At 26.3% G+C, this 10,898-nt stretch overlaps 1 protein-coding gene across 1 annotated transcript in view; it reads left to right on the top strand.

Annotated features, from left to right (window-relative positions):
- Positions 1-2,159: 2,159 nt before the first annotated feature.
- Positions 2,160-10,898, top strand: part of Phum_PHUM147770 (T-box protein H15, putative) — a gene marked incomplete at both ends in the record, with an annotated part of 9,558 nt that continues 819 nt past the window's right edge. Inside the window, 3 exons of the mRNA XM_002424666.1 lie at positions 2,160-2,429; positions 7,125-7,283; positions 7,377-7,453. Of these exons, the coding sequence (XP_002424711.1) occupies positions 2,160-2,429; positions 7,125-7,283; positions 7,377-7,453 (506 nt within the window). The remainder of the gene's footprint in view (positions 2,430-7,124; positions 7,284-7,376; positions 7,454-10,898) is intronic.

Here is a 10,898-nt window from a genome sequence, read left to right as displayed (position 1 = left end):
ACTGACCGGTAAAAAAAAAAGTGGTTTTAATATTAAAAAAAAAAAAAAACGTCGTGTAATTAATTGTTGTTGTAGTGAAAATTATATAAAAAAAAAAAAATAAAATCCATTGATTATTATTATTATTATTATTAAATTATTATTATTATTATTATTATTATTATTATTATTATTATTATTATTATTATTATTATTATTATTATTATCATCAATCTTTTTTTTTAAGCAAACGTGTTTTTCTTTTTTTTATTACTCTTTTTTTTCGCTTTAAACGAAAAATTAAATCGTTCGGAAAAAAAAAATCTAAAATGAAAAAAAAAAAAATTTTATTAAATTATTAACTGTCATTATTATCATTATCATTATTATCATTATCATTATAATTACCTTGAGTGTTGGTTAAAATTAATATGCCGTTGTAATTCTGTCATTTATTTATATATTTATTAAATACAAACCGAAAAATTTCAAATAATGTTTATTGTATGTATATAAATAGTAATCGAGTGCGTGTGTGCGTGAGTGAGTGCGTGGGGTCGGGCGCGTGCGTATTTTTAAAAGCCTTTTTTTACAACGGACGAATTAAAAAAAAAAAAAAAACGCGCGTGTGTGTATAATTTATATGAAGATAATATCGAGAAATTGTAGAGACTTGTAGATAGATAATCTAGCAGATGGTCATACAATTAATTACAAAGCATTTATTGCTGCTATCATTATTATTATTATTATTATTATTATTATTACTACCGTCGTCGTAGTCGTAGTCGTAGTAGTCGTCTTTAATTTATAGTTTAATTTTTGATAAATTATCATCATTATTATTATTATTTAAAATGTTTTCGGTTTTTTTTTTTTTTAAATTTATGCTTTGTTTAAATAATATTAAATATTTTTAAATTAATAATGATAATAATAATAATAATAATAATAATAATAAATGGTTAGAAAGTAAAAGTTTATCACGATTTGAATATAATAATAATGATGATATCAATCGTTATTATTATTATTACTATTAAATTAAATAAATAAATGAAAGATTAAATGAGAAAAAAAATAGTAGTAAATGACGTGGCAATAAGTTAACCAAAAGTACGAATGGGTAAATTTATATTTATTTACACGATCATATTTTTTTTTCTTTTTGCTACCTGTAAATTTTTTTCTCTTTTTTTTTCGTCGATAATTTACGATAAAAAGAAAAAAGGGAAAAAAGGGGAAAAGAAAAATTAATTAAAACGGTAATAAATTATATAGAGCGAACGTTATAAGAAAAGAAAAGAAAGAAAACCGGAAATGGTTTTTCTTTATTTTTCGGCGAGTCACCTTTTGTTGCAAACGGTAGCGTCGAAGAACGAGCGCGTTCAGAAATTTCCCTTTTTGACAACAGTAGCATCGAAGAAAGAGCGCGTTCAGAAATTCTCCTTTTTTGCAAACGGTAGCGTCAAAGAGTGCGTTCAGAAATTCTCCTTTTTTGCAAACGTCAGCGTGAAAGAAAGACCGCGTTCAGAAATTTTCTTTTTTGACAACAGTAGCATCGAAGAGCGCGTTCAGAAATTCTCTTTTTATTTTCCATTGTTTGGAAAATATGACGTCATTGAAACCAACGACAAATTAAATTCTTTCAATTTTTAAATAAATGAAAAAAAAAAAAAAAACGGATGCTAAGATTTTTAATTTAAAATTGTCGTCGTGCTGTGCTTTCTTATTATTATTTATTTATTTATTTATACGGTTGATTTTAAACAACAACAGCAACAAACAACAATCAACAATCGTTACATACAAACACACACACACACACATTTTTTTTTTTATCTATTACTCTTTAAAAGTAATAATTTTTTTAAATAGGTAAAAACTCATAGAATTGAAATATGATTGAATGGTAAAATATTTTCCATATAAGCCGGTAACACACACACGCAAATTATCCCAACGCTAATTTAAAATCTTTCGAATTTGTCACGTTAAAAAAAATTTTTTTTTTTTTCTCAACATTAGTGAGTGAGTTCGTACCTTTCTTCATTTTGTGTGTAAAATTACATCTCGTTAAAATACGTTTTTTTTATTTAATAAATAAATAAGTAAAAAAAAAAAAAAAAAGCAAACGCGAGTATTTTTTTTATTTTTTTTATTTTTTACTTTCCAGGCGTATGTTTCCAACGTTACGAGTTTCATTTACGGGAATCCGACCTGAACAAAGGTATGCTGTGTTAATGGACATTGTGCCTGTAGACAACAAAAGGTACCGTTACGCTTATCATCGTTCTTCATGGTTAGTTGCTGGAAAAGCTGATCCTCCGGCACCCTGCAGACTTTACATGCATCCAGATTCTCCTTTCACCGGTGATCAACTTCGTAAACAAGTAGTTTCATTTGAAAAAGTCAAATTAACCAACAATGAAATGGATAAAAACGGACAGGTGAGTTGAGTTTTTTTCCGCATCCATAATTTCTTTTTTTTTTTTAAGGTAATTATTTAAAATGAAAAAAAAAATGCTGACAGGTATTTGCTTATTAATTTACTTTCTTTCTCTCTCTCTTCTTCTCTCTTTCTTTACATTTTGCCCATCGGTTAAATTTTAATAAAATAATAATAATTACAGAGACTAGGGGAGAGACCATTATATATAATATTAAAAATTACTCGTTTTCGAATGTTTAGGAGGGGAGGGGGAAGGAAAAAAAAAATTTTTAATAAATGTAGAACATATCAAACGTATTTCTAGAAAGTTCGATGATTTTTTTTTTCTTTCGAAAGCGAAAAAAGGAAAAAATACGTCGTCGTCGTTGTCGTCGTCGTCAACGTCATCAACCAAATCAAAATATTCGTAATCCTTTAAATAATTCTATTTAGAAAAAAAAAATTATTTTTACAATCGTTTCGTAACAACAACACAAAACTCCTACAGAAAAATAAGCAGAAGAAAATAATAATAATAATAATAATAATGGTAATAACGATAATAATAATATTGACGTACGATTTTTCTTGGATTTTTTTTTTTTCTCTCTAAACAACATATATTTTTACGACTTTTGCCGTTGAAAGGCGGATTTTTTACGAAGAGTCAAAATATATGCCGGGGATACGGACGCATACACGCACGCACACGCACGCACACACGCACACACACATATATTAGCTGTAAATAATATCGAACGGCATTCATTTAAATAACACCTTCAGACAGTATAATTCGCCATAGTTAATTTGTCTGCTTCTGGTTTTAACTGCTCATTAGGTTAACATTTTTTTTTTTTTATTGTTTTTTTTTATTTTCCTTTTTTATTATTATTATTATTATTCTTACGATTTTTTTCCCTTCTTCTTCTTCTTCTTCTTCTTCTTCTCCTTTTTTTCTACTAACAATCGTTACGGTTGTTTTTTTGTTGTTTTATTTTATTTTTTGCGACGGTTAAAAATGAACTTTTGTTAAAAGATTTCGTAATAAATTTTTTTTTCTTATTCTTCCCTAACGAAAAAGTATTTGACGACAACCGCAACCACAACAAACGACAAACGACGATTTTAATACAACAATAAATCGAACAATATTAATTTTAATTGATTGTTACATAAAATAAAAACAAAATGGCCGAACGTACGTTTTTAAAAATTTTTCAGTATAAAAAACGAGTTATACTTTAATTATTATTATTATTATTATTATTATTATTATAAAAATTTAATTACGGGTTCGAAAGGGAATGAAGGAAAAAAAATGGCGATTAAATTTTTTTTTTAAATAACAAAAAAAAAAAATGTTGGCAATTTATTTTATATTTAAATTTTTTTTACTGAAACTTTCGTCACGGTATAATAAAAAACATTAAAAAATTTATATTCTCGCGTTTTTTTTTTTTTTTTTTAAATAAATGCTTATTATTAACGAGATTGTAAAATTATCAGTGGCAGAAGAAAAAAAATATATATATTTATATATATTTATTTTATTTTTTCGTCTGCTTGTTCAAACGGTCCGTCGTTGTTTTCTTCTTCCTCATCCTCCTCGTCGTCGTATTTTTCTTCTTCTTCTTCATCTTCTTCTTCTTCTACTTCTTCTTCTTTTTTTTCTTCTTACATCAACTTTTAGTCGGGGTAATAAAATAAAATATAAATAAAGGACATATTAAAGAGTAATTATCATTCGTCTTGGGTAATAAGAAAATATTAATTATTATTTTATTACTCTAAAAAAATTATTATTATTATTATTATTATCATTATCATTATCATCATCATCATAAGTATTTAAATATATATAAATAAAAAAAATGAAAAAAATTTTTGTAATTTTTTTAATGGCGTAATTGTTTGAAAACACGTCGCGTTTCGAAACATAAAAAAAAAAATCGTTGATAACTCAACGCGACGTTATCACAAATTAACTTATTGATAAATTATTATTATTATTATTATTATTATTATTAATAAACGTTCGAAAAGATGATGACGTCAACGACGACGATGACGACGCAACAACAAGAGGGCATACGTAAACTCGTTAAAAAAAAGAAAAGAAAAGAAGTTTTTGGAACTGGAATTTTTTTTTTTTAACAACAACAACAACTCTTGTGCGTGCGTGCGTGAGTTTTTTTTTTTTTTCGTTCAAATGTTGGTAATGAAATTTTGCATGCGTGCAAACACAAAATAAAACGAATAAATAATAATTTTTTTTTCTTTTTTTTTACGCTTATTTAATATTGTTATTAGATATACACGTATGGATGGACTCCCGCTGATTCTATGGTTTTCCACTGTAATTTGCATAATTTTCTACTGAAATTCCAGAAGTAGTAACTTTCTAAGGCCTAACAAAAAAAAAAAAATTTTAACTCGGAATTAATAATAATAATAATAATAATAATAATAATAATAATAAATATAAATTATGGATATACGATGTAAGAAGGTAGAAAAAAGAAACGAACCAAACGAACCCGACTGGATTCTTCTTCTTTTCTTTTATCCAGGTTGTTTTGATTGATTACAAAACGTTTTCGATTTATTTCGATACGATATTTCTTCACAATTTAATCGAATCACGTTTAAAACTCGAAATTTTTTTTATTAAATTTAATTTAATGTGGGAGGTGTGCGAAAAAGGGTCAATATAATTTTATAAACGATAAATTTCTAAATTTTTTTGAACTATGGCGTTTGATAGTGTGAGATATTCGTTGATAAGAATTCGAATCGTTTAAAAAAAAAACACGCGCGCTCGTGTGAAAGCGTTTGTGCCACGACTAGTGTCATTTTCTTCTGCTTCTTTTTTCGGAATCGTTAACGTTAAAAAACTTATGGAATTATCGATAAAAAAAAAAAAATAAACGAATAATGTTTCGCTCTCAAATTAGCAAGACAGTGGTAGTAGTATTTAATAATCACAAATAAATAAAATTACCTTAAAAAAAAAAAAAACAAATTTAACGTGGAAGGAGCAGTGGAAGATGGCGAAAAGTCAACACAAAATAAACACGATTTTATATATAATTATCACCATTATGAAATTTTGATTAAATAAATTTTTTTTTTTTTTTATAATTAGGTGTTAAAAATTTTTTTTTTTTTATTTTTAACGAGTTTTTTTAAACGTGGTCCAAAGTATTTTTTTTTTTTTTTACGTGGCATTAGTACGGAATAATAATTTATTATTTGTATTTTTAATACCCATCGTCGTCTGATAATAATGGCGTGAAATAAAATATTCAAACGTTGTTTTTGCCGTTTCTGTACAAATAAATAAATAATTTTTTTTTTAACCGTCGTCTGATTATCGCATGCCGTCAATTCTTAACGACTAATTAACACCTGAACATTAAATCAATTTAATTAACAAAAAAAAAAAAGAATTTTTTTTTTTTTTACGATGATGATGTTGGAAAAAAAAAATAAATCATTATATAAAAATAAAAAAATTTAAGTTGCCATCACGGCCACCGGTATCGCCACCGTCGACGCCACCGTCCCTGCTACTGCCACGATCCCCACAATAATAATAATAATAATAATAATAATAATATTTAAATGATTTTCTTTGTCTGCGCTTTTTAATCGTCTCCGAATAAAAAAAATTTCATATAAATAACCGCTCGAGGGGAAACAAAACAAAAAAAAAATCATAATAAACAACAGGTTTAACTTGATATTGTTTCTTTTTTTTCAAATCTTTTTCTTTTTTTTTTTTGATAAATACGAAAATAAAATAAAAGAAATTCGTGCATCACGCAAGGTGTTAATGGTCAAACACGATGTCGAAAACGCACAAACGCGCACGCACGCACGCACACGCACGCACGCACACGCACGCATACACGCTAGAGGACCCCATACTACACACGTAGTTATAACCGTCATCGCCGCCGCATAAGCTACCGTTCGAATTTTCTCTTTTTTTTCTAACCATATTTCGGCACGTTTTCTCAAAGAATAATAATGATGATGATGATGATAATGATGATGATAATAATGATGATTATAAATTAAAATTCGCATTTAAAAAAAAAAAAAAGTTAATTTTTTCTTTTTTTTTTTGGGACGCAACACGACGCTTTCACCGACGTTTTTTTTTTAAATTATCATTATTATTGTTTATAACGTTTCACCAATAATAATAATAATAATAATAATAATAATAAATACTTTAATTTATTTATTAATAAATATTATACGACGACGTTTGGAGTTTTTTTAAAAATGTTTTTCGAATTTAAAAAACTTTTCGTGGCATTAAAAAAAAAAACGTTAGAAATTTTTATGCGGTTGTAAAAATCCAAAGTTTAGTAAAAAAAAAAATGACGTGGTAGTAGATTTTTAAGACCTTTCGGCAAAGATGAAGAAAATTATGATGGTGTGGAAAAAAACCACCAATGAAAATTCTTATTTTCAACTAATATTTAAGCTTAACACATCGTTTTCGACTTTACCTGCAACACCTCGTTAATAGTTTATAAAAAAAACTAAAACTAAAAAAACCTTTAAAACCTTTTTTTTTTCTTATTCCCCAAATGCTTCGTTCGTACGTAAAAAAAACTTTTTCTTCTGCTTTTTTTAGTTTTTAGTTTTTTTTTCACACATTCGAATTTAACGATTTTTTAAAAATTTATATTTTCAGATAGTTTTAAATTCTATGCATCGATATCAACCGAGAATTCATTTAGTTAAATGGAGAGAACATGGCGGTTCCATATTGGATTTAGATTCCGAAGAATATAGAACATACATTTTTCCAGAATCAGTATTTACTGCTGTAACAGCTTACCAAAATCAGCTCGTGAGTATTATTCCCTATTTTTTATCCCTATTCTTCCCGTTTTTTTTTTTTGATAAATTTAACGGTTTTTTTTCTTTTTTTTTTTGATAACAGATAACCAAATTAAAAATCGATAGTAACCCATTTGCCAAAGGATTTAGAGATTCATCTCGTCTTACAGATTTTGACAGGTAAAATAATTTTTTTGTTTTTATTATCATCACTCGTTCGTTTATATTCGACGTTCGAAAACCGTTAATTTAAAAAAAAAAAAAAATTCAAAACAAATATAGAAAAATTTTTTTAAAACGATTTCGATAAATAATAATAGTAACTAAAATGATTAGTTTTTTAAACGAGAAAAAAAAAGAAAAACTCATTTAAAAAAAAAAAAATGTCGTACGAATAGAATGAGAGAGAGTGAGTCTAAAGGTACGTTTAAAACTTGAGCTTCTGTAATTATATCTCATTAAACCAATCTACGTGACGAATGTTCTTTGTTAAGGTTTGTTCCATGAAAAATTTTTTTTATTCAATGTTATTGAATAATACACACAAATTTCATTTTTTTTTTTAATACGTCTTCTGCTTCTTACGTCAAACATAATTTTTCTTTTATTACCACTACTACCCCGACTACTACCACGACTAACTATCCGAGATGTATTAATCCGAATAAAAGAAAAAAAATATCATTGATTATTCAGGTACGTGTGAAAATTGTTTTTTCTCTCTCTCTTCTCTCCTTTCCACCGCCACCACCTCATTTGTTTTTCTACCTCCATTTTTTTTATAATCCTTCCGTCGTCTGCTTTTTTCTATTTTTCTTTTCTTCGACCGTTAAAAAAAATGATGTAAACTTTTTCTTTTTTTTTAATGTAAAACCGAACGTATTAAAATTTATGCTTGTTATTTATGCTCGTCGTATTTTCAAGGTCTTTATTGTGAAGATTCTGATGCCGGGGGCGACGACGGAAATACTTTAATGTGAATATTATTATAATAAAAAGTGGCATTAGAATATTTAATGATAATAATAATAATAATAATAATAACAATTCTTACTTCCTCTTTATGTAATTAATTTTAATTAAATTTAATACTTTTTCCTTTTCCCTTTCTTATTCACACACATCTCGTCCTCCTTTCATCTCCCCCCTCCCTGTTCTCCCCGTTTATGACAAACATTATCATTATTAATATCTCATAATTATTATTATTAAATTTCCGAAAAGTTTAAAATAAAATAAAAACGGAAAAAAAAGAAGAAGACAAATCAAGTTTTTTTTTTTTTCTTTTTGAATTTAAATATTTTTTTTTATTTACGTTTTTTTTTGAAATTTAACGATGATAATAATAATATTATTATTATTATTATTTCTTGTTGGCACTATTTATAACCGAAAGGAGAAAAAAAAAAAATTATTTAAAACTCGTGTCTCTCACTTTTTTTTTTTTTTGACAAACGAGTTGTTCAAATTGACGCGATCAAAACAAAACCGTCAAATAATCATTTATAATTAAAGTGCGGTTAAAGTTAAATCAATTATTAAAGGGGAAAAAGAAAAAAAAAAAATTTGAATGAAGGAATCAGGTACACGATAGAAAAAAATTCTTTTAAGAGAGAGGGGGGAGGGGAAGAAGAAGGTAAGGATAGAAAAAGATTTGACTCGTCGTAACTAAAAATTAAAATAAGTGATTTCCCTTTGAGGCATTTTGAAAATCATTTGAAATGTGTCGACGGTTATTGTTTAGGTGTGATTCCGACGGAAAACCTCTAATAAACAATGTTTTGTGAATCGAGGCTACCGCACAAGGGTACCTCATACGTGACACACTACCTACCTACCTCTCTCTCTCGTGTCGGCTCCTTATTACCTCCGATACCATAGATTCGTGCCCTGTTATTATCTATGCCGACAAACATAAACTCTTTTTCTGGGCATTAAATCTCGTATACATTTCGTACTTTGATACTACCCGTATTTGGTTATCGGCAACAAAAAAAAAATGACCGGGAGTAAGAAAAATTATTATTTCAAGGTGTGAACGGATTTTTTTTGTTGTTTGACTGACGATGATATGTTTTTTTTGTCATTTATAAATAATAAAACAAAATGTCGGGAGAGGAGGAGGGGGAGGGAGGAAAAACGTATTACGTGATCCAACGTATGTATATAATTTTATATTAATTACATTTTTTTTTTTTAAATTCAATAATGATTTCCTTTTCTTCTGCTGCAATTTTTTTTTTTTGTTGTGATACCTTCTGGCATTATCGATTATTATTTTGCAAAGAAAATTTTTTTTTTTTTTTAAATTATTAAGGGAAAAAATATAATAATCGATATCAAATCAATAAATATTACAACGAGTTTTTTTTTCATGAGTAAGAAAATATTATTAATAAATTAATTTTAACGGTAATAAATTAATTAACTGTATACGTTTTTACCATAAGTTTATGTTTACGTAAATAATGATTGAGTTGAAAGAAATTATTATTATTATTATTATTATTATTATTATTATTATTATTATTATTATTTTTATGTAAACGAAACGTCCTTAAAAAAAAATATGGTGGTTTAAAAGTTCATGGAAATTTTTTTTTTTTACTATAAAAATTCTAGTGAAATTTTTATTAATTTCATTATTTATATATATTTATATAAATAAATTCCACGTTTTAGTGTGTGCGTGTGCGTGTGCGTGTGCGTGTGTGTGTGTGCGTGTGCGTGTAGTAAAAGAGTAGAAAATTTTACTATTAAAAAAATAACCTTTCGAACAATTTTTTTTTTTTAATTTAAAAATAATTTACCCTTCGAATGAAGTAATAAAAATATTTATATATATAAATTTTTTATTGATTAAATTATTATTATTATTATTATTATTATTATTATTATTATCATTATCATTTCGATGTTCGCCATGAAAAAATAATAATAATGATAATGATAATAAAAAAAAAAAAACACGAAACTGTAATTTAAATTTCAACAGGGTTGTGTTGTTTTCACGTCAGGTATTTCACAAATTGTTTATAAATTTTTATACCTTGAAAAATACCTTAAAATATCATTTCAAAAGGATGTCTCGGATCATTTTAAATCAAAGGAAAAAAAGAAAAAAAAAGGAAAGGAAAGGAAAAAAAAGGAATTTCCGTGCTCACGGAATATCATTTAAAAAAAAAAAAAGGTTTTTTTTCCTTTTTTTTCCGTTCGGGTTTTTCTTAAACGAATGAATTTGCCGTAAGTTAAACATGGTTGTTATAAAAATAAATTTTTTTCTCGTACCTGCTACTGACACTTCACCGCCTTGTAATTTTGCAGGTTGACCGCTAGAAGTGTGATAATGATAGGGTGTAAACATTCTTTCACACTTCTTAGTCAACTATCAATTTTTTTATTTAATTTTTTTTTCCTTTTTTTTTTTTTATTATTATCATCATCATTACCATCATCATCATTACCATCATCATCATCATCATTATTTTTTAATGTTGTTATTGAATAAATTACGGTTTTGTCAATTTGTTATTATTATTATTATTATTATCGTTCCTTTTGTTAAAAACAGATATTTTGATTTGGCAATGCCCAATAGAAAAAAAAAAAAAAGTTTGAAATGTTT

The sequence above is a fragment of the Pediculus humanus genome, genomic scaffold, assembly GCF_000006295.1.
Source record: "Pediculus humanus corporis 1103172107488 genomic scaffold, whole genome shotgun sequence".
Lineage (NCBI taxonomy): Eukaryota > Metazoa > Arthropoda > Insecta > Psocodea > Pediculidae > Pediculus > Pediculus humanus.
The sequence above is the reverse complement of the archived record's forward strand: the minus strand, read 5'-3'. Positions and strand labels throughout refer to the sequence as shown.